Genomic DNA, 23,317 nt, shown 5'->3' with positions numbered 1-23,317 from the left:
TTTGTGACTTGGAACTAATATACTGACCTGGGTTTATTTAGTACTCCGCTTTCTTTCTTAGAACATAGTTGTTCAGTCTTTGAGCTTCCTAAACAGTCTGTATGTGTTTCCTGGATTTGAGCCCAAAGGAGACAGCTTTCATATTTTCCACAACACTTCTTCTTTCCAGAAATCATTTCCCAGCAAAAAACAAATAGATCCAACCATGTAAAACTGTATCTGGCCTGGAAGAGAGGAGACAAATAGTAGTCTTAGCATGGGAAGTTAGATGGGGTAGGTGGAAGAGTTGTGTTTTCTTTTTATGTATCTCAGACCATTTGTCGGTTATTTGTCATTTGATGTTCAGTTTTTTTGGTATTAAAAAAAAGAAGTACTTGATTTCCCCTTTAGTGGTTTCCCCTCCTCCCCTTACATATACATCTTTCCCTTTAATCTTTGTTTTGGGAAATCTGGTTTTGGCCTACAGACTTTGCTATTGTATATAATATGAACTCTCCTTGGAGGTGTTTTTGCTACTTGACCACTTCTCACCCAGCACCCACTTCTGAACACACCAACTCTTCCGTGTTTTTATTTTCGTTTGTTTTGTTTTTGATTTAGGAAATGGTAGAAGCAGCAGGGGAGGACGAGCGGGAGCTTGCTGCAGAGATGGCAGCAGCGTTCCTGAATGAAAACCTCCCTGAATCCATTTTTGGAGCTCCTAAGGCTGGCAATGGGCAGTGGGCCTCTGTGATCCGAGTCATGAATCCTATTCAAGGGAACACACTAGACCTTGTCCAGCTAGAACAGAATGAGGCTGCTTTTAGGTAAGGAGCTCAGGACATCAGCTCCAGGGTTTTGGAGGCTCTTATGGGAATTTTCTGGCCTATAACTAATGCTTGATTCCTGCTTCTTTCTCTGTATACAGTGTGGCTGTTTGTAGGTTCTCCAATACTGGTGATGATTGGTATGTGTTGGTGGGCGTGGCCAAAGACCTGATACTCAATCCCCGGTCTGTAGCAGGGGGCTTTGTCTATACCTACAAGCTTGTGAACAATGGGGAAAAATTGGAGTTTTTGCACAAGGTAGGAACCAGCCTGGATCTTAGGTCCTACTAGACTCTCCCACTTTTGCTTAAGTTGTGGGTCAGGTCTTCTGGTGACCATTTTGGGAACCAGCTCATTGATGGTGTTCCATCTGTTGGTGGCACACAGAAAATGCTGGGGTTTTCATGCTCCAGTGAAGCTCCATTGCCTGGGTGTCCCACCGGAAGCCTATGTGCTAACCATCCACAGTGGTGAAATAGATGCAGACTGAATTGGCCCCTTGTTTACTAGTTTTACTAAGCAGGCAGCAATTTGTTACCAAAATCCAGCAGTTCTAAAGAATTAATATTCTCTCAAGAGTTAATATTTAACAGATACAGAGAAGTTCTGGGGATAGATGGTGGTTTTGGTTGCACAACACTGTGAATATGTTTGATGTCACTGAACTGTATGCTTAAAAATGATTAATGGGACACCTGGGTGGCTCAGTCGGTTAAGCGTCCGACTTCGGCTCAGGTCATGATCTCACGGTCTGTGAGTTCGAGCCCCACGTCGGGCTCTGTGCTGACAGGTCAGAGCCTGGTGCCCATTTCAGATTCTGTGTCTCCCTCTCTCTCTGCCCCTCCCCTGTTCATGCTCTGTCTCTGTCTCAAAAATAAATAAACGTTAAAAAAAAAATTAAAAAAAAATGATTAAAGTGGTAAATTTTATGTGTGTTTTAATCACAAATTTTATTTTTTTTAAAGTTTATTTTTGAGAGAGAATGCATGCATACAAGCGGGAAAGGGGCAGAGAGAGAGAGGGAGACACAGAATCTGAAAGAGGCTCCAGGCTTTGACCTGCCAGCACAGAGCCTGTTGTGGAGCTTGAATTAGGAACTGTGAGATCATCACCTGAGCCAAAGTCGGACATTCATCTGACTTAGCCACAATTTTTAAGTTAAGGGAAAAAATTCCTGTTCTTTCACACAGTACATTTATGTATCTCCTTTCCTTCAGCCCTTCCACAGGGAAGTATCCTCTAAGAACAGTTACTTCATGGAGTTGTCTTGGTGCTAAACTCATTGTGTCTCCCTTGTCACTAGCACTCCATTCCAATCCGTCCACAAGCAGCAATCACTTCTCCAGTATTGAGTCTTCACTATTAGTTAATAGCACCATTTGAATTAGCATGGGCTCAGAGACAGCATTCCTCAGGCCTGAGGGCTTCCTTCCACCTGTGGCACTGATTGATTTGCTGAGTGATGTGCAGTGTATGGGACCTATTTACCCAAACACTCTGTTTCATAGAAACTGTTGTATGTGTGATTTATTTCTCTGATGAGCAAAAGATGATCACTCATTGTCTTCCTGACAGATGCCTGTAAAGATATTTTAGGTTTGAGAGGGTGGGGCTAGCGTATGACTGGTGTTCTGATAGCTGCATTACCTGCTTTTCTTCTCACAGACTCCAGTGGAAGAGGTCCCTGCTGCCATTGCCCCATTCCAGGGGAGGGTGTTGATTGGTGTGGGGAAGCTTCTGCGAGTCTATGACTTGGGGAAGAAGAAGTTACTCCGAAAGTGTGAGAACAAGGTAAATATGCTGGTAGAGGGCTTCAGATGTAGCTAGTGTGGAAGAAGGAAACATGGGCAGGATGGTGGACAGTAACTTAAAATCACATCTCTTTATTAGGACCTTGTAGTTCCCCAATTTCAGCCTAAGAATGAGGCCTTTGAGCCTGGAGAACGAGAGCAGTTAGGTGGCTTTCTTGATTTCTTCACATAAAGAACCAGATTCTGTCCTGCTTGCTTCTATAAGGTATTTAACTCTGAGAACTGAGCATATATTTCCTCTATATTAAAACCAGTAGTTTTTTTCCTGTCTTTTAGCAATTTTTTGCTGACTACTATTCTCTAGGCCCTGTATGTGTTGAAGTCAGGAGCAGCTGGACTTTGTGTGTTCTGAACCTCAAGGTTACTCCTATTGCTGTCCGTGTTTTTCCCAGCATATTGCCAATTACATCTCTGGGATCCAGACTATTGGACACAGGGTAATTGTGTCTGACGTCCAGGAAAGTTTCATCTGGGTTCGATACAAGCGTAATGAGAACCAGCTCATCATTTTTGCTGATGATACTTACCCACGATGGGTCACTACGGCTAGCCTTCTGGACTATGACACTGTGGCTGGGGCAGATAAGTTTGGCAACATTTGTGTGGTGAGTTGATGTTTACTTGGCTTACATTGATGTGTGGAAAAGCTGGCATAGTTTTCACTGGTAAAACCAAGGACCCAGGACTGTGATTTCTAATATGGAAAGTAAAAATGAGTATAGAATTCAATCCTACTAAGGCTGCCTCTAAAAATGAAACTGTTATGTAAGCTTTCTTATCATTTTTTAATTTTTTTAAATTTTATTTATTTTTAAAGTTTTTTTTTAAAGTACTGCACTCAATGTGGGGGTCAACCTCACAACCCCCAAATCAAGAGTTATACACACTCTACTGACTGAGCTAGGCAGCCGCCCCATTCTTGTCATTTAGAACCTCCTCTCCTCCATCCCTCCACAACCTACCAGTCCACCTTCTTCATCTTCATTGGAATATGATTTTTTTTAATGTTTAGGGGTTTTTTTTTTTGAGAGAGAGCGAGCGAGCACGAGTAGGGGAGGAGCAGAGAGGGAGAGAGAGAATCCCAAGCAGGCTGTGCACTGTCAGCACAGAACCCATTGTGAGACTCAGATTTTGGATCTGTGAGATCATGACCTGAGCCAAAATCAAGAGTCAGACACTTAACTGGCTAAGCCATCCAGGAACCCCTGGAACATAATTTAATAGTGATAGGTTTCATTTGAACTAATGAGTAATGTATATTTTTACTTTTATCAGAATTTTGGCCTCTCTTTTTAAAAAAAAATTTTTTTTTTAACGTTTATTTTTGAGACAGAGAGAGACAGAGCATGGATGGGGGAGGGTCAGAGAGAGGGAGACACAGAATCTGAAACAGGCTCCAGGCTCTGAGCTGTCCGCACAGAGCCTGATGCGGGGCTCAAACTCACGGACCGCGAGATCATGATCTGAGCCGAAGTCGGCCGCTTAACTGACTGAGCCACCCAGGCGCCCCTCTCTCTCTCTTTTTTAATGTTTGTTTATTTTTGAGAGAGAGCCAGCACATGCGCTTGGGGGAGGGGCAGAGAGAGAAGGAGAGAGAGGATCCCAAACAGGAACGCACTGACAGCAGAGAGCCTGGTGCAGGGCTTGAACTCACGAACTATGAGATCATGATCTGAGCCGAAGTCAGAAGCTTAACCGACTGAGTTACCCAGGCTCCGGCTTCTCTTTTTAAGCCCAGTGTCACTTTCCTTATTTATGTCCTATGGCCTTTGGTTTGCTTTTGCTTAGGGCTTGATACTCTTGAGTTTCTCACTCATACACTAGGTGCAGGAAACCAGCTCAGGCCTATGCCAAAGTTGGTGTCCCAGGCTTGCTTTCAAGGATCTGGGGCAAACATTGCTTGGTGATTCAGGTGAGTAAGTGTAGGACCCAGTCCTCTGACTTGTGTCACTTCCTTGTAGGTAAGGCTCCCACCTAACACCAATGATGAAGTGGATGAGGATCCCACAGGAAATAAAGCCCTGTGGGACCGGGGCTTGCTCAACGGGGCCTCTCAGAAGGTAGGATTACAGAAGGGGCTCGGAAGGATGGGAGCCAGCCTGCATAGTACATTCCCCATGGCCCTCACTGAGGGAACAGTTTTTAGTCACTTACCCACAGCGCACATGATTCTGCTAAGTACTCTCCTGTGTATGGAAGTCCTTTTATGGCCTGTGATGGACAGATGCTAGGTTTGATGTAAAATGACCAAGTCAGCATTCCATTTTTATGACTGTAGAAATAAGATTTTTTTCCAAGACATTTTAGCAGTTGAGTGGAGCATAATGAGTTTCTTGGAAAAAATTGTTAAATAGGGTCACTCCCTTTATGAATCAGCTTCTCTCTGAGATGTTCTGGGTTCTTTACTTTTCTCCTTTAGGCATGTATTTCTGTAGTAAAGCATGTCTGGACTTCTTAGATCTATTTTAGAAGGCAAGTCTAATGATTGTTGCTTTTTAATAATTTTCTGTGGGTTTTTTTATGTAAACTTGATAATTTAACAAAAATTTTTTTCACTCTAATTGTTTATCAGAAATGATCTAACTTTAGCATGTTGGTGGGGACATTAATCTCAAGTAAATGTTAACATTCTGAAGTATTTTTAAGTGTTAGTGAATTTTGGATTTAAAAGAAGATGAAATCTGCCCTTTGGAGGCACTCCTTGCTCTTGGTAATCTAGAACAGGTTGTGAGGGCACACATAGTTACTAGTCTGTTTTTGACTTGCAGGCAGAGGTGATCATGAATTACCATGTAGGCGAGACAGTGCTGTCATTACAGAAGACCACACTGATCCCCGGAGGCTCAGAATCGCTTGTCTATACCACCTTGTCAGGAGGAATTGGCATCCTTGTCCCATTCACATCCCATGAGGTAAAATCTCCCACACTCTTCTGGCCTTTGCTTTGGCAAGGTTGTTTCTTGGTGCTGAATCAGCCTAAGAGGACAAATCTTATGTCCCCACTTGCAGCTAGGCATGTTCTGGAAATTTTATAAAGTGACAGATGTGCCAAGGTAGATAAGAATCCTGATATCCCCCTCCCACCCCTGTGGGAAAAGCCATTTGTTTTCATATTGTACCTGGGTTAGGTTCAGTTCTGATGTGGATATAGCATTAGTCAGAGGCCAAAGCCCCAGAACCAAACCCCACAAGAGTAGGAATGATGGATGATGAGTACTGTGCATTTAATCTGCCTCCTTGAGTCAACTCTGGGATTGGCTAAATTGGATTTATGTCATTCCAGCTAAAGAAGCTGGGATCAGGAATCTGACTTCACAAATCACTCTTTACATACGGTGTTCTCTTGTGTTCTGTAAATACAGGTGGGGTTTCTTTCAGGCATTCGCTATCTTGTAGCAGGAAAACCTGTGATTGTCAAAGGAGCAATTTGTTAACAAACAAAGCAATTTGTTAACAAACAAAGCAATTTGTTAACAAACTAAGCAATTTGTTAGCAAGTAGTTAATATCTCTGTGGTAAAAAAAAAAAAAAATCAATGGCTTGTCTGTTCATTTTGCTTTTGGAAACCATAGACTAGTAGTTGAAATCACTTTTTTCTTTTAGTGACAGATTCTTTGTTTCTTCCACCAGGACCATGACTTCTTCCAGCATGTGGAAATGCACCTACGGTCTGAGCATCCCCCTCTCTGTGGGCGAGACCACCTCAGCTTTCGTTCCTATTACTTCCCTGTTAAGGTAAGGTCTTAAACTTACTACACACCAGAACCTGGGGGTCTTGTTGGAAATCTGAGTTGAAAAGGGGGATCTTTAGCCCATTTAACTTGTCTTTTCTGTGGACCTCTGTCTTTTAAAAATCAGAGCAGTCCTGAATTAAAGGGGTGGATTGATGGAGGCAGTAATGGGGGAAAGGAATGACTAGTGATATTCAGGGACCTCTTCCCCTGGGGCAGACCACAGCCAGAGAAAAGCCTTCACCCAGTTTTGCTAATCTGAACACAGGCTACTGAGGATGAACTTAAAATAGCATTCCTGGCTCTGTAAATGGTTCAGATATCAGAGAGAATAAAAGCTTTCCTTGCAGGTGCTCTAGCATATGTCACTTTCCGTGAGCGTCTAACCTTTTTATTCCTTACTTTTCTATGTCTTAGAATGTGATAGACGGAGACCTCTGTGAGCAGTTCAACTCCATGGAGCCCAACAAACAGAAGAATGTCTCTGAAGAACTGGACCGAACCCCACCTGAGGTGTCCAAGAAGCTTGAGGACATCCGGACCCGTTATGCCTTCTGAGCCCTTTCCCTGTGGGGCTTGTGTCAGAGACTCTCTGTTTTGTTTCCCCTACCACCTGGCTCTGAACCCATGTGGCAGAAGGGTGGCTGGTTAATTAAGACTTTGTAATATTAAAGCTAGTATGTCTTTCGTATCCACTCTTTCCCTGGAGTGACTGGTTCCCCCTAAAATTGGCACTGAAATTTGCTATGCTTCTTTTTGCCTAGTACGTAATACATTGCCCCCAGGTTCTGGTGTGTTATAAGATGTTGGCGATTCCCCCAAGCTTTCCCTGCACTGAAATTTCTGGCTCTCTTGTCTACTTTTGTACACACCCTTAGTTTTTAACCAGTTTTCCTGTAAATATAGTTTTGTACAATGTTATCTTTGTGGGTGGGAGGTGGGGGAGAGATGTGGGGAAGGCAGGCAAGCTGAGGTGGGGACCAGGTTGAATATAGTATAACTCCTGAGTTCTGCCACTCTGAAATCTAACCAGAAATACAATGTAGTTTTTAAGGTGGCTGGAGTCCATGTGTCTTTTCTGGGGGTGAGAATTTAGGTGGGAGATTTAAACCTGAGTTGGAGCAGGAAGAATGGAGTATCCTCCTTCTTTCCAGCTACCTGCTTGTACTTCTGGTTCCCTGTGGCCTCACTCCTGGCTTTGTGGTGGTTTTTTGGCTTCCTGTAGTTCTTTCTGCTATGCAGATGAAACTTGGGCTTAATAATAAACATGGGGTCAGCCACACCTCTTCCCATTGAATATTGAGGAAGGGTGGCTGATTTCTTCTCTGGTGTTTTATTTTATTTTTTTAGTGTTTGTTTATTTTTAGAGAGAAAAGGTATGCCTGTGCACGGTAGGGAGGGGCTGAGAGAGGGAGACAGAATCCTAAGCAGGCTCTGCGCTATCAGCACTATCAGTGCAGAGCCTGACGTGGGGCTCTGTCCCATGAACTGTGAGATCAGTATGAGCTGAAATCAAGAGTCAGACATTTAACTGACTGAGCCACCCAGGTGCCCCTCTTCTCCCCTGTTTTAGCTTCTTCCTACTTTGAGGTCTTAAGAGTGAAGGATTCAGCATGCATTCTAGCTGGGTAGTCTCTTAACAGATGCTCCCTTTACTTCTACAGCTCCTGAAATGATCGTTTGCCTTATGAATCCTAGGAAGGATCAGTAAGTACAGAAGAACCCAGATCTAACCTGCCCATGGGAACAAAGTCAGTATATGTGGTCTCTATTTAAAGGCTCATGGATAATGACAAGGGAGGGGTGGGTACTATCTGCAGCAGTCATCTTAGGCAAGCTCTGGCAGGCCTTTGGAGTATGAAGAGGCAGCGCTGGTAGCTAGTCAACTGCAAATGTGCTAGTGTCCAATGTTACAACCTACACCTGGGAAACCAGCTCTAATCGTCCAGGTAGTCTTCCAGCTTCATTGAACCTGGAATGACCCAAGCTCGCTGCTGTTCCCAGTATTTCACAGAGTAAAACACTCATTCACGTGCATGTGCTCAGCCACTTCCATGAATGGATTCTCTGTGGCTAGCACTGGGTTAGAATCAAATCAAGGTGATTAGATAAAATCTTTGACCCTGAGCAGCGCACAATCCAGTGCAGAGAGTTCCTGATGCTGTCCCTGGAAACTCTCTTAAGTATGACTAAGTTTTAGAGTGGTCAGTAGAGATCCAGATTTTGCCAGGAATTGAATCTCTAAACAACACTTTGTCAGTTATCTCACTGATTCACATAACAGAAGACAATACTTTTGAATTACATTTTTGTGACCTAATTCCAGGGCTCATTCTTCCTGTGGCCCCTACCCAAAGCCATTCTGTTTAGTCTGTCAGATTGTATGATACTGACATGCAGTAGTCTGGGAAACTTGGCAAAGATGTTTGGGTAGCAACCTATTCCGTTTCTTTTCTGAAGTACTTCCTATAGTCATAGAGGGTTTATATGTAAGAGAGGAAAAGATCTCTGTAGAATTGCGAATTGTCTTGGGTTGCTAATGACATAGACGGTAGTTCATTAGCTATATAATCACAGCCAATGGCATAAGGACACTGCATGCCATGCAAAGTCACATGGGGGTTCCACTCAACAACCAGGTAAACAACTGGGGGCTTTGGGAGGGAGACGGGCTTTTTAGTATCAAGAAGGTGGGGTGCCTTCTGGTTCCTTTGGGAAGATGTGATTGGCTTGAGTAAATCCATAGACTCTGGTGAACTGAAACCTGCTGCCCAGAGAGGAGCAGGAACTGTGTCTGGTCCTTTGATAAGGAGGGTTGTTTAGCTTAGGGAACCTTACCCATAAGAGCAGAGCTGGGAAGGAAACTTGCAGTTGGGCCATTTGAAGCTCTTTCGATTTTATAGTATATAATATGAACCTTAATTTTAGATCTTTTACCACAGCTGGGAATGAATGGTCATCTGATTTTTGCCCCACTAGAGAGCTACAGGTGAGCCAGGCAAAGGTTTCACATTAAGAGATTCTGTCCTTTCCCTTTTGTCTATAACCCAGAGTCTAGGGAAAATGATACAAACTCAGTGGGATTGTCACAGAAATGTGGGTGCGTTTTGCAAAAGGTTAACTGGTAGATGACAGCACATAATGAGCTAACATTCTGAGCATTGTACTGATAATGAGCACAGTAAGAAATGTACAGGGCCTGCTCATTTAAACTTGGTAGCCTAATAAGGAAATGATCAGTCAAAATGTATTTATAGTATAACTAGAGAACTAGAATCAGGTGACATGTCTGATCTGGCTTGGGCAGAAAACAGTTGAGTGAATTTTGGGCAAACCATTTAAAACTTATGAGCCTTGATTACCCCAGCTGTAGAAAGTAAAGAGAGAGAGGTCATACAAGCTGCATGGAAGTCCCTTACTGTGTTACTCAACCTTGAGACAGGATCATGGTTCCTAAGAATCCTAGCACTTACCAAAAAGGCAAAGTGACTTTGTGTCTCCTGGGAGTACAAATTTTGTTTGTATTATTTTTTTCTTAAATGTTCTTAATCATGAAGATCATGATTAGGTGATTAGGCCACTCAATGTATATTCCTGGGCAAGTCTAGACATGAACTCACAGGCCTGAGTTCAGTCAAGTATTTGCCTCTCTGATTAGATAGATCTATGACATTGGTCAGGCAGGTTGGCATCTTACCCATAACATGGAGATAAACAGGGTTGACGTGAGAATAAAATGAGAGCATTTATCTAAAATACTCAGCACCCAGCCCAGCATATTGTGGGTGCTTACTGAGCCAAACATGAGCTCTTAACATTTGGGGCGTAGGTCAGGAAGACAATAAAGTCTTCCATTTTCCTTTAGGAGTCACCGAATAACCATAGACTGTAGTCTCCTTACTTCCCCCACCCCATACACACGCTGTGGTGTTTTCTTTCCTCCTTACACTGCTGTGCTTTTGATATGTCTGTTGACTCTCACATTCTCTGTTGTAGCTAAATGGGTGCTGGATGAGATAGAGTTTTGAGGGCTATATAGATAACATTTCAGTTCTATAACTGAGGGGCCTTCTCTGGACTTGATTTCTCTGCCAGGATTCTAACAGCTGGTAAGATTTTTTTTTAATCCCTCTAGTTTTATTGAGGTATAATCATTACTGTATAAGTTGAAAGTGTACAGCATAATGGTTTGACTTACATACATTGTGAAACAATTACATTCATCGTCTCATCTCATAGAGATACAATGAAAAGCAGCAAAAATATATCACATAGCAGTGTTAACTAGTCCTACATTACATTTCTAATACTTATTTCCTCTTATACCTGGAAGTTTATACCTCTCGACCACCTTGTTCCAGTGCCACTGCCACTCCTCCACTTCAACTTCAGATCTCATCTCTTTTTAGGAGTTTGATGTTTTTTTTTAGACTCTACATGTGAGATCATACAGTATTCTTCTGTCTTATTTCACTTAGAATATTGCCCTTAAGGTCCATCCATGTCACAAATGGCAAGATTTCCTTGTGTCTTTTTTTTAATGACTAATACTCCATTGTGTACGTATGTACCACAACTTCTTTTATTTTTTTTGTTTTTTATTTCCCAGTGTTACATTAATTTCAAATGTCCGATACAGTGATTCCACAAGTCTATACATTACTCAGTACTCATCACCATAAGTGTACAACTTGTAATCCTTTCACTTCTTTCACCCATCCTCCCACCCCCTCCCCTCTGGTAACCCTCAGTTCTCTATAGTTATGAATCTCTTTCTTAATTTGTCTCTTTTTTTCCTTCACTCATTTGTTAAGTTCCACAGATGAGTGAGATGATAATGGTATTTGTCTTTCTCTCACTGACTTAATTTTGCTTAGCATTATACTCTCTTGCATCCGTGTTGTTGCAAATGGCAAGATTGCATTTTTTTTTTTTTTTAATGTTTATTTTTGAGAGAGAGCACGAGCAGGGGAGGGGTAGAGAGAGAGAGGGACATAGAATCGGAAGCAGGCTCCAGGCTCTGAGCTGTCAGCACAGAGCCCGACGCAGCGTTTGAACTCACAAGCTGTGAGATTGTGACCTGAGCCGAAGGCAGAGGGTTTACCAACTGAGCCACCCAGGCGCCCCTTGGATACTAATCTCTTACCGAATATGTCGTTTGTAAATATCTTCTCCCGTTCAGTAGGTTCCCTTTTAGTTATGTAGATTGTTTCCTTTGCTGTGCAGAAGCTTTTTATTTTGATGTAGTCCCAATAATTTATTTTTGCTTTTGTTTCTCTTGCCTGAGGAGATAATCTCTAGAAAAATGTTGGTATGGCAAATGTGACAGACATTACTGCCTGTGCTCTCTTTGGGGATTGTTATGGTTTCAGGTCTCACATTTAGATCTTTAATGCATTTTGAGTTTATTCTTGTGTATGGTGTAAGAAAGTGGTCCATTTTCATTCTTTTGCATGGATCAACACCCATTTGTTGATCTACCACAACTTCTTATTCATTTATCCATTGATTGTTGTTTCCATGTCTTGACTATTGTAAATAACACTACTGTGAACATATGGGTGCAGATACCTTTTTGACTTAGTGTTTTCGTTTCCTTTGGATGTATTCCCAGAAGTGGAATTGCTGGATCATAGGGCAGGTCTATTTTCAGTTTTCTGAGGATTCTCCATACTGTTTTCCATAGTGGCTGTACCAGTTTACAATCCTACCAACAGTACACAAAGGTTTCCTTTTCTCTACATTCTTTCTGGCATTTGTTATCTTGTCTTTTTGATGATGGCCATTTTAACAGGCTTGAGGTGATACCTCATTGTAGTTTTGATAGGCATTTGCCTAATGACTAGTGATGTTGAGCATCTCTTCATGTGTCTGTTGGCAGTCTATCCATAATATATCTACATTGGGAAATGTCTATTAAGTTCCTTTGCCCATTTTTAAAAATTGAAGGATGATTAATATATAGTGTTATTAGTGTCAGGTGTACAACATAATGATTCAGAAATTCTATACATTATTCAGTGCTCGTCAAGATAAGTGTACTCTTGATCCTCTTTTTATCACCCACCCTCCTATTCCTCTCCCCTCTGGCAACCACCAGTTATTCTCTGTATTTAAGAGTCTGTTTTTTTGGTCTCTTTTTTTTTTTGTTTTGTTTTGTTGTTTCTTACATGTGAATGAAGTCATGGTATTTGCCTTTCTCTGATTGACTTATTTCACTTAGCATTATACTCTCTAGGTCTATCCACTTTGTTGCAAATGGCAAGATTTAATTCTTGTTTATGGCTGAGTAATATTCCATAGTATACATATACCACATCTTTATCATTCGTCTGTTAATGGATGTTTGGCTTGCATCTGTATCTTGGTTACTGTAAATAATGCTGCAGTAAACAGTAGGGGTGCATCAATCTTTTTGCCCGTGCTTTAATTGGATTATTTGTTTGCTGTTGAGTTGTATGAGTTCTTTATATATTTTGGATGCTAACCCCTTATGTAGTAGATAACATGGTTTGCAAATAATTTTTCCCATCCTTTTGGTTGTCTTTTTACTTTGTTGATTTTTTCTTTCTGTGCAGATGCTTTTTAATTTGATGTAGTCTCACTTATTTTTTGTTTTGTTACTTGTGGGTTAGGTGTTACATCCAGGACTTGTCACCATTGAGTTTCCTTTGCCTATCCATAAATTTGCTTGTTGTCTGCAAGCAGAATTTCTGGATCACAGGCACAAGGAATTAGGCTTGAATATGTTGAGCTCAGGAATTTTGTCTAGTTCATAGCTGTTGCTCCAGAATGTACAAAATGTGTTTAATAAATACTTGGTGATGGGATGAGGCTGAATTACAAATCCCATCTATGTAGGTATTAAGGGGGGGCTAATGAACTCTTTTGATTTAACTGAGCAGCCAGGTAAATGGGGACCTCTGTGTGTAGCCTTGCAAAATACATCAGAGTCTGCCATGCAGTTCCGAAGGGATAATGTCAAGACCCTGAGGCATTTGCCCTTAGGTACTAGGATCACTCTCATCTTGCTGCTCTGTTAAGTCCCTGCAACTTGAGTCTAAGAAAGACTGAAAAGTTTTCAGCTGCCTCATCTTTCCCTGACCTCACGGGTAGGGGTTCTGCAGATGTTGTTTCCTTTGGAAGATCTCTTGCCAAGAATAGCATTCCTTGGGGGGAGGGGGTTCAAATTGGACTATGGCTGGAATGTTGCTTTTCTTGGTTTTTTTTGAATGTATTGCTAGCCAGACTGCTGTGGCTGGGAAAGGCTGTTGGAGTTCACTTCTCTCACGGGGAGAGTGCTGGTCACCAGAATGTGTGTTGCTCCCGTGATGCAGCCTCTCTTGAGTTTCTCATCAGTGGGAAGCCAGAAATGTTGGGAGCATTCTTCAGATGTGATCAACTTGGCTTTCAATTTTTTAAAAATATTTATAAATTATGTTTCTATTTAAAGTAGAAATGACATGTGTTTGCCTGAGTCATCTACTTGCTCATTTGCATATGGAATATTGTGTGTGAATATTTTGTTTATTGTACCTTTAAAATACATTCAAGGGCTATATCAAGAGCTCAGAAAAACCGTCTCTGCTGCTGAAGTCAAACCTTATCCAAAAAAATTAACAGGTGAGGGCCAGATGGCTTACTCTTGGTTATGTGGTAGGGAGGTCAGTGAACATCTGTGGTCAGTGGCTGATTTACATGTGGCGATCTGATAGCCCAGTGTGTGGGGTTTATGTGAGGTTGAGTGAACTGAAATCCACAGGTACGTACTACAGAGCAGTCAGAAGAGTCCTCTTCACCAATCCATAAGCACATGGCCAGCTGTTTCTGTACAAGCTTGAAAACCAGCATCAGAAGACATGACCAAAAAAAAGACACAGCCAACTCACTGTAAGATACTGCTATAAATTTATTTATTCCACCAGTATTTACCAAGCACCTACTATGTGCCACCTCTTTGCAGGTCTGCTCTGTACCCAGAAGTTGAAGAGTTTTTATAACCTGTCAGTTTTGGTGAGTTTGCCAAAGAGCCTTGTGACAAGTTTCTGAAGAGCTTCAGTCGCTGTCTCTGGTCTCCTCAGATAAAATAGGCATAGCCTTGTGACTTCTGGGAAAAGTCAGAAGATCCCAACTCTGAAAAATGAGGAGGTGGAGGGTGGGCAGCCAAACATTTCTGGTACAGAAACAGAAGGAAACCTGTATTAGCATCATCTGAGTTCGTCAGAATAGGTTGCTGGATTTTACCCCCAGATTTAAAAAAAAATTTTTTTTTTTTTAATGTTTATTTTTGAGAGAGAGACTGTGTGAGCAGGAGAAGGACAGAGAGAGGGAGACACAGAATCTGAAGCAGGCTCCAGGCTCTGAGCTGTCAGCACAGAGCCTGAACGCAGGGCTCGAACTCATGAACCTCTTAATCTCTGCTGTTATCTAGGCAACTGTGTATTTCACAGTCTGGTGGTCATCAGACGTGGAAATCATTAGGTTGGGTGGGTAGTGAGGGAACATTGTTTCCTGTTCAACATGAAGCCAAATAAATAAATAAATAGACCAAGATTATAAATTCCAGTTTGGGTACAAAAGGCTGGGAGACTGAATTTGAAGTAGCTCGAGGCTCCTGTTAGCACCACCCAACCCCACCTTCACCCCCCAAATCCAGAATCTGTTAATACCCAGTGGGTTTTGTCGTAATCCCAGAGGCAAATCCATCTCTGTTCCCTACCTATAACTCTGCCTTCTAAAGCCTGGTCCTCACATTTTTCAGTTTGCAGGCCTACCCAGCAGAACGTGTTCCTTCTTCTGATAGCAAACAAAATCTCAGTGAATGGGAGTTGCTTTGAATTAGCTCATTTGGGAAGAGTTTTCACACATTTAATAATTTGAGGCCATAAAAAGACACGATGGTCAAGAGAAGCATCAACATTTACTGTGGGTTATCAGGGCCTAGTGCTGTTAAACACAAGGCAGGCTGGGGAACCTCTAACCTTTAAGGAGCAGATGCTGCAGCTAGAGAAAGGCCACTTCACCATGGAAAGCAGAATCAAGATCCTGCCTGCCAAATGCCAAGCAGGAGGTCAGGAGTAAAGGTTAGAGAAAGAGGCCTAAACAGAGTCCTGTGACCTGGGTTCACCAGTCTCTGAGCATGGTCTCAGTTTCCTGTCTGTAAAGTATAATAAAACCAACCTTCAGGGGTTATGGTAATAGCAAAGTGCTTTTGCTGAGCTTCCAGGGGATCTGAGGAGGCATGGCCACTGAACTTGGGTCTTGAAGCCTGGGGAGCCTAGAGCCATCTCCATCTTGAACTACGGTCTTATGTGCAATGCTTTGAAAGGAAGGGACATCATTCCAAGCCAAGGAATCCCAGAGAGGGCACAGTGGAGTTAATTCAGGCTTCTATGAGGCTTGAGTGAGGTCCTGTGGCTAGACCCCATCATCTCCACTCTGTCCTGCCCTCCCAGCAGGCCACCTGACTGGTATGAATCAACTTGGCATAGTTTTGCCAAGGCCTTGTAGAGGGTATGGTCAGAGTAGCCATAGCGTTAGGGATGAAGGTGGGTAATTAGCCAAGTGCATTCCAGTATGGGCCTTGTCCTGCTGGAAGTTCAGGGCCAAACCAGGAATCCAGTTTTGTCAACCCAATTGAGAAATCATTTGAACAGCTACTCGTACCAGGCATTGACATTCGGAATAAGACATACTAACATCTTTTAGGGTAGCACTTCTCAAGTGAGATGCTATGGAATCCTAGATGTTAAGGGGCCCCTTAATAAAGATTCTGTGCTCACGTTCAGAGAAACTACAGATTATTGTCTTGGATAGTTTGATGCTTTGAACACAGTCCTTTCCCCTGTCCCCTGATTCCTGCTTGTAATGTCCACTGGTGGAGGAGCTAAAGGATCCCTTGGGGGGGGTTGCCCCACCCCTAACTACTAAATCAGGGAGCTGGCTGTGAAAACTAGGTGGAGATGGAGCTGCCCCACTGGTGCCCACAGAATTCTGCTGGGCAGAGCCATTCTCCGCTTTCGGTCTGACTCAGGCAAAGTGAAAGTACCCTTATTCTTGGAGATGGGGCTGAGTAAAGGGCTTCACTTCTGTGTCCTCAGGAACTCCCTGTGCTGTGTGTACTACCATGAGTTACACCAGAACAGTTGTGTCGGGAAGCCCTAGCTGTGTGATCTTAGGTTAGATACTTCATCTCTCTGGGCTCATATCTCCCATCTGTAGACTGGGTAATTGATTAGTTCTCAACACTGGTGATATTTATCAAAGGCCTTTTCTCCCTCTGTTGCTTCTGCCTACACGTGCACTCCAGTCACTACCACATCACCCAGTTTTACTAAGTTTTGTAAGAAGAGGTTTTTTTTTTGTTTTTTGTTTTTTTTTTAAACAGAGTAAATGTGTTCTGGAGAGGAGCTGGGGCAGGCCCAACCCTCCTGGGAGCCAAAACTTGATGTGGGGACTCCTGCCATTAATATGCCAGGCGCCGTCAGTCAGGAAACAGTTCCTGGCTGTTCCTCTGGGTTTGTGGCCCCCTCCTATCCGCACTCCCAAGGCAGGCTGGGGACACGTGGCCCTGCCCCGCCCTTGCTGGCTTCAGTTTCTCAATCGGGAGCGAGCGAGGAGCGAGGAGCGGCAGTGGCCTGCTTTCCCCGCCCTTCCCATCAGTCGGGAAGCCGGATTGTGGGCTGGGGGAAGCAGCACCCTCTCACCTGGCACCCTCTGCCTCCTGCTCCTAGGCACTTGCTCCTACCCTCGAGCCCCTTAAAATCAGCAAAGCCCAAGAAGACCGCGTCCTCCTGGGTGAACAGGTAAGAAGGCATTCATTTTTTTTCTCACGTGGTTTTCTTTTTCTGACTTCACCTCAACTTAGCTGCTGCTTTCACAGATCACAGCAAGAGGGATTTGAGAAAGACTTGAAAAAGTCCCAGCCAAAAAGCTGTGAACTGTTTCTCTGAAATGGTGTGAATTCTCTGCTCTGTATTTCTTTAGACTTGCAGGAAAAAAGATCCAAATAACCATAAAGCAAGTTACTTCTCTCTGTTCGCTTCTGAGTTTTGTAAATCAACAGAGCCACATTTTTAAGTGGTTGTGGGTTACTGGGGTCTGCTCCAGTGCATATTGCTTTAGGTCTTTAGATTTTTATGTACCATGCATGAATTATGTGTGCGAATTACCTTATCAAAAATTAATTGATTTAAAAGAAAGGGGAAAAATGGCATGAGTGAGCCTTCCTCGTTTGGATGGTATTCTGAAATGAAAATGAGTTCTTTTATTCTTTGCATTTATTTTAAATTTGCAAAAACCAACTAACTACTTGTCATTTTAAAGGTATGTCATTTTAAAGGTATGTGGTATTCGCTACATTAACAAACCCGTCACAGCATAGGCAGCCTTTGCCCCTCATTTGTGAAGTTGGGTTGCTTCCAGGTGTTTTGCAATTAGTATTTTGACTTTTATGGGTAATCCTGTGAAAATAACTTTTTCTGTTTTTTTTTTTTTAGATTCCCTCCCCCCCCCCCCCCTTCTTGGAGTTTATTCTCCATCAAGAATGAATACTGGGGGCAATGGCAAGAACATTTTTGTAGCTCAGTTCATGTTACATATGCAGGTCAGCTCACTCAAGAATTATGTGACTAATTCCTAATTTCCAGAACCATGATGGTATGAGGGGGTGGGTGAGGAACTTGTTTTCTCTGAGGATTTTGCAGGAAGGAGGCAGTCTGCATAGTGGTTAAGACTTGACCTTTGAAAGCAGGCAAGCCTGGGTGTGTATGCATAGCTGCCTGACCCTGAACTCTCACTTAATAATTGTGCCTCAATTAGTTCTCATGCAAAATAGAGATTATAAAACTTCTTGGTGATACAGGATTTTTAAGGCACTTGGCACAGTGTCTGGCACTTATTAAGCACCCTTGGAAGACTCTTCAAGCCTGGGGCTTTCCCTGGGTCATTATACTAGCTGGGCAGAATTGAGAAAGTCCTCTCAAGGGCATCTTCTTGACTCCCTCTTACCCAGCCCCACTGTAACTGGAGTGAAAGTCTTCTCCCCTGCTACAGGATTTTATTGACTTAGGCCCCTATCTTTGCTGAGGCTGGAGGGCTGTATGTCAGAGTATGAACCTCTTTCTGAAGGATCCCCAGACTCTTGGTCTCCTCCTGCCACCTGATCTAGATGTCACCCTTCCATCTCCCAGCCACCTTTGTCAAAGTGCAGGTTTACAGGATCCCTGGACAGAGCGGAGAATTGCCCAGAAGTCTAGGGGCACACCTCTGTTCTCTAGTCTAGTAAGTTATTGGGAGGCCACCTATGAGGCTCAGTGGAATAAGCACAGGCTGGTCAGGCTGGGTTCCAATCCTGGCTGTGGACAGTCATTGGACTTCTGAGCATCAGTGTCTTCATCTATAAAATAAAAATGTTAATGCCTTTGCCATAGAATTGCATGAGAAAACATAGCTAAGGTGTTTGGCACATAGGGGTCCATTAATGTGGAAGGTCAAACCCATGCTCCAGAGCTTTTGGGAAGATACCAGAATTAGCCATAAAAGACAGGCAGAAGACTCATGTGCTAATTTTCTTGGTCAGCAGTCGTTTATTGGGCTAGGTGGCCATGGTGCTGGAAACTGGGGTGAGATGCGTAAGACAAGTTCCATGCATGTGAAACAGGCACACAACTCGTCTCACAGGAGCAGAGGAGACGGACTGGGACAGCTCCCTGCTTAAGAAGGAAGAAAAGTCTATTAGGTAGAAATGGGAGAAAGCTGAATTTGGGGCAGGAGGTGGGGTAGGGGGCAGTTCAGGAGGCTGCAGGACTGGGAGAGTGGGATAGGAGGTGAGAGGAGTCAGCGGGGACCAAATTTTGAAGGTCAAGTGGGAATTTGGACTTTATCTCAATGATGTGGGGTTTTAAGCAGGGTTGGGGATGCCTTTCTGGCAGCTTTAGGGGATGGTATTAGAGGCCTGATATGGACCCAGCATTCCACCCCATCTCAAAGGCTTTAATGGTACCCCAAATAAATAAATGCACACAGTAGAATTCTTAGGATAGGCTCATTGTGGGGGAGCCTGGCCTGAAAGTTGGGGTGCTGGGTTCTGGGGTTCTCATCCCAGAGTGGGTTGTCTCCTCTTCTGCCTCAGTTGAGGGTTCAGGGCAGTTAGGCTTCCTATAGCTCTTTCTTTCTGGAGGTGTGCAAAATATCTTTGGAAGCTGAAGTTACCCACTCCACCCCACCCCACCTCCCAGGCAGTACTATCTGGTGGCTGTCCCTGTCCCAACCTTGGAAGAGGCATTTTATTTTGAAATGGGCAATATGGGGGGCACCTGCATGGCTCAGTTGGTTGAGCATCTGACTTTGGCTTAGGTCCTGATCTGACAGTTTGTGGGTTCGACCCCCGTGTCTGTGCTTACAGCGCTGAACTTGGAGCCTGCTTCAGATTGTATGTCTCCCTCTCTCTGCATCCCCCTACTCATGCTCTGTCTCTCAAAAATAAATAAATGTTAAAAAAAAAAAAAAAAAGAAATGGGCAATATGGCCCTTTAACCCAGGAGACTCCACTGAGGTCTGGGAACTGTGGCCTCCAGCCCTGCAACAATCCCAGGGGAGTTCTGGTCTCTGGCTGTCTTACACACTTACGCATGAGGGCTCTGTCCCATGATTAGGGGGTGGTGTCCCCTGGGAACTGAGCTGCATGAACCTATGTCCTGGGAACCTATGTCCGGAGCTTCCCAGGAGGCTGTTAGGAGACTCCTTTCTGTGTATCCCAGCCAGGAAGGGCGAATGGCCGCACCTGGAGAACTTTCAATTTTTCCACATCCTCACCAACATGTTATTTTCTGCATTTTGATAGTAATGATCTTAATGGGTATGGGGTGGTATTTCATCATGGTTTTGATGTGCATTTCCCTAGTGATTAGTGATGCTGAGTATCTTTTCACATACCTGTTCTCCATTTGTATATCTTCTTCAGAGAAATATTTGTTTATATTCTTTGTCCATTTTTTTTTAGTCAGGTTATTTGATTTTTTGTTGAGTTGTAGGAGTTTTTATATATTCTGGATATTAACTCCTTATCACGTTTGTATATATTTTTTCATTCCATAGGTTGCCTTTTCACTCTCTTGACTGTATCCTTTGATGCACAAAAGTTTTCAATTTTGATATAGTCCCATTTATCCTATTTTTGCTTTTGTTGCCATATCAAAGAAATAATTGCCAAGTCCAGTGTCACAAAGCTTTTTACCTGTATTTTTTTCTATGAGTTTTATAGTTTTGGATCTTGTATCTTTACAAGCATTTTAATAACTTTATTGTTTTTATCACATGTTTACTGGGGAAAATGCTAACGTTCAGAAAAGCACAGGAAGGAAAGAAAATCCCAATCCCACCCCCACCCCCCCAGACATAACCATTCCCTAATGTTTTACTGGGAAACTCTCCAGACAATGCCTTTATTGCTTTCCAGCTGTAACCTGCACATGAACCACCTGGGGATTTTGTTAAATTCTGATTCCTCAAAGCCCGAGGTGGGCCCCAGTCTATATTTCTAACAAGCTCTTAGGTGATGCTATTGCTACTGATCAGGAAACCATACCTAGCTATATACACACACACAGCTCTGTGTCCTATGGGATCATCTATACATGATTTTCTCATAACCTGTGTTTTTCCACCACTCAACATTTATTGCCATGGAAATGCTGATAAATACAGAGCTCCATTATAATTTATAGTGGCCATATGATCTTCCATTTTGTGGTAGGATGCTAACTCAACTAGTCCCCTTCAGGGTGCTATGAAATTATCATTGTTATAAATAATGTAGTAGCAAACATCTGTGTGACCATGTCTTTGTTTACCTGAAGGAATTATTATTACTTTGTGGTGTTTTTTTTTAAGTTTTATTTAAGTAATTTCTACACCCAAGTTGGGCTGAAACTCACAGCCCCAAGATCAAGAGTTGCATACTCTTCCTACTGAGCCAGCCAGGCACCCCTTATTTATTTGTTTTTCTAAGAAGAAGACCGGAACTAATGCATTCAAATGTGTTACTCCTCAAAGGAGTCACCTGGATCCTTAATCTCAAGGCTCTGCCAGTCCCCCATTGGTGGAGGGCAGACCAGTGTAGGAGAGAGGCGGGATAGGTGTAGCATGGGGGTGGGACAGGCAAGGGTGTGGGAGGAGGCAGTGGTGCTAGCACAGTTGCACCCAGTCGTCAGCCTGGAATTATGGATCTAGTGATCATTTAGTACCCACAGCTCCCTGCCAGCTTTGACTTAGTCTTCCTGATTTTACAGAGGAAGAAACAGGTGTAGGGGAATACTAGCTTGTCCATGGTCACGTAGGTGCGATGTGGCACCACTGCCGGGGATGTACCAGGCTCTGTGTCTGAATGTTAGTTGCCTGGCCCTTCCTGGAGGCTCTACCCTGCCCTCTAGCCACGGTGGTCCTGGTCCCACTGCACCGGAGACTCTCAAGAGCGCTGCCTGGGTGCCTCTCCTGGCCCCCACCCCCTGCCCTCCCATCTGGGTCCTGTCGAGCAGGCCCTGAACCTCACTCTCTCCTGCAGCCAGACCAGCATGAGAGGGAACCCCCCTGAAGAGACCTCCCTGCCAAAGGCTCCATGGGCCGTGCAGGGTAAGGCCTTTGTTAGACGCTAATTTTAGAGTCTCCTGGGCCTGGGAGATCCAGGGGGCCGGGGTGTGGGCCTGGGGTGTCTTCCAGATCACTGCCTCCTCCCTAGCCAGGCTCTGAACAGAGCGCTGAGGACTGGAGGCCCCAGGGTGATCACTGACCAGTTGTACTGTAAGGATTTACTGGGATGGGGCCTGTTGAGAGTATCAGACAGTTGCAGATGGCCCTGAACTTGAATCCCAGCTCTGCCACGTGCTCTCTGTGGGACTGTGGTCAAGTCACAGTACCTCTCCAATCCCACATTCCTCAACTGTAAAGTAGGATAAAAATAGGCTCTCCTTATAGGTCTCATAAGCTTTAGGATGGCTACCATTAAAAAACAAAAACAAAAAATAACAAGTGAGGGCAGGGATGCAGAAAAATTGGAACGCTTGTCCTCTGTTAGTGGGATTGTAAAATGGTACAGATGCTATGGAAAACAGTTTGGGAGTTTCTCGAAAAACTAAAAAAAGAACTGTCCTATGATCCAGCAATCTCAGTCCTGGTATATACCCAAAAGAATTGAAAGCTGGGTCTTGAAGAGATAGTACACCCATGTTTATAGCAGTATTGTTTGCAGTAGCCAAAAGGTAGAAGCAACTCAGGTGTCCATCGGCCGAAGAATGGATAAACTAAGTGTATGTATACATGCAATAGAATATTTCTCAGCCTTAAGTGGAAGGAAATGCTGACACATGCTTCAACATGGATGAACCTTGAGGATGTTATGCTAAGTGAAATGAGCCAGACAAAGACAAATACTGTACGATTCCACTTATATGAGGCACTTTCTGTTGTCAAAATTATGGAAACAGAAAGTAGAGTGCTGGTTGCCAGGAACTAGAGGGAGGAATGGGGAGTTATTATTTCATGGGTATAGAGTTTCACTTTTGCAAGATGAAAAGAGTTCTGCAGAAGGAGGTAGGGATGGATGCGTAACCATGTGAATGTACTTAATATCAGGGCACTGTACACTTAGAAATGGTTACGATTTTCTATTTTATGTGTGTTTTACCACAATTAAAAAAACTAATGTTAATTTTTACAGGAAGAGACAGGGTGTGGGCAGGGGAGGGGCAGAGAGAGATGGGGACACAGAATCCAAAGCAGGCTCCCGGCTCTTGAGTACAGAGCCTGACGTGGGGCTTGAACTCACAAACTGCGAGATCATGACTTGGAGCCAAAGTTGGATGCTTAACTGACTGAGCCACCCAGGTGCCCCCACAATTTTTAAGATTGGGAAAAAGCTAGTACATGCCTCACAGGGGTTTTGTGAGTCAATTTATGAGAACTACTACTAGTG

At 43.4% G+C, this 23,317-nt stretch overlaps 1 protein-coding gene and 1 long non-coding RNA gene across 6 annotated transcripts in view; both read left to right on the top strand.

The window, feature by feature from the left end:
• The window catches only part of SF3B3 (splicing factor 3b subunit 3), a 47,766-nt gene extending 40,077 nt beyond the window's left edge, over positions 1 to 7,689 (top strand). For both annotated transcript variants that reach the window (XM_047078737.1, XM_047078736.1), the window contains exons 19-26: positions 601 to 806; positions 908 to 1,064; positions 2,472 to 2,597; positions 3,010 to 3,222; positions 4,579 to 4,677; positions 5,386 to 5,529; positions 6,248 to 6,352; positions 6,766 to 7,689. In XM_047078737.1, coding sequence (XP_046934693.1) covers positions 601 to 806; positions 908 to 1,064; positions 2,472 to 2,597; positions 3,010 to 3,222; positions 4,579 to 4,677; positions 5,386 to 5,529; positions 6,248 to 6,352; positions 6,766 to 6,906 — 1,191 coding nt within the window. In that variant the 3' untranslated portion in view covers positions 6,907 to 7,689. The remainder of the gene's footprint in view (positions 1 to 600; positions 807 to 907; positions 1,065 to 2,471; positions 2,598 to 3,009; positions 3,223 to 4,578; positions 4,678 to 5,385; positions 5,530 to 6,247; positions 6,353 to 6,765) is intronic.
• A 161-nt stretch (positions 7,690 to 7,850) lies between these two features.
• Positions 7,851 to 23,317, top strand: part of LOC124511472 (uncharacterized) — a 21,290-nt gene continuing 5,823 nt past the window's right edge. The window contains exons 1-4 of one of the 4 annotated variants that reach the window (XR_006961896.1): positions 7,851 to 8,055; positions 14,312 to 14,361; positions 17,082 to 17,153; positions 17,847 to 17,953. This is a non-coding gene — a long non-coding RNA (uncharacterized LOC124511472). Of the gene's footprint in view, positions 8,056 to 12,901; positions 14,362 to 17,081; positions 17,154 to 17,846; positions 17,954 to 23,317 lie in introns of those variants that run through there. The other 3 variants (XR_006961897.1, XR_006961895.1, XR_006961898.1) reach the window with 3 other exon arrangements.

This window comes from Lynx rufus, unplaced genomic scaffold, assembly GCF_022079265.1.
Source record: "Lynx rufus isolate CCGP_SWC_20201006 ecotype Redwood Valley unplaced genomic scaffold, mLynRuf1.p SCAF_16, whole genome shotgun sequence".
Taxonomy (NCBI): Eukaryota; Metazoa; Chordata; class Mammalia; order Carnivora; family Felidae; genus Lynx; species Lynx rufus.
This window is presented reverse-complemented; position numbering and strand designations above follow the sequence as displayed.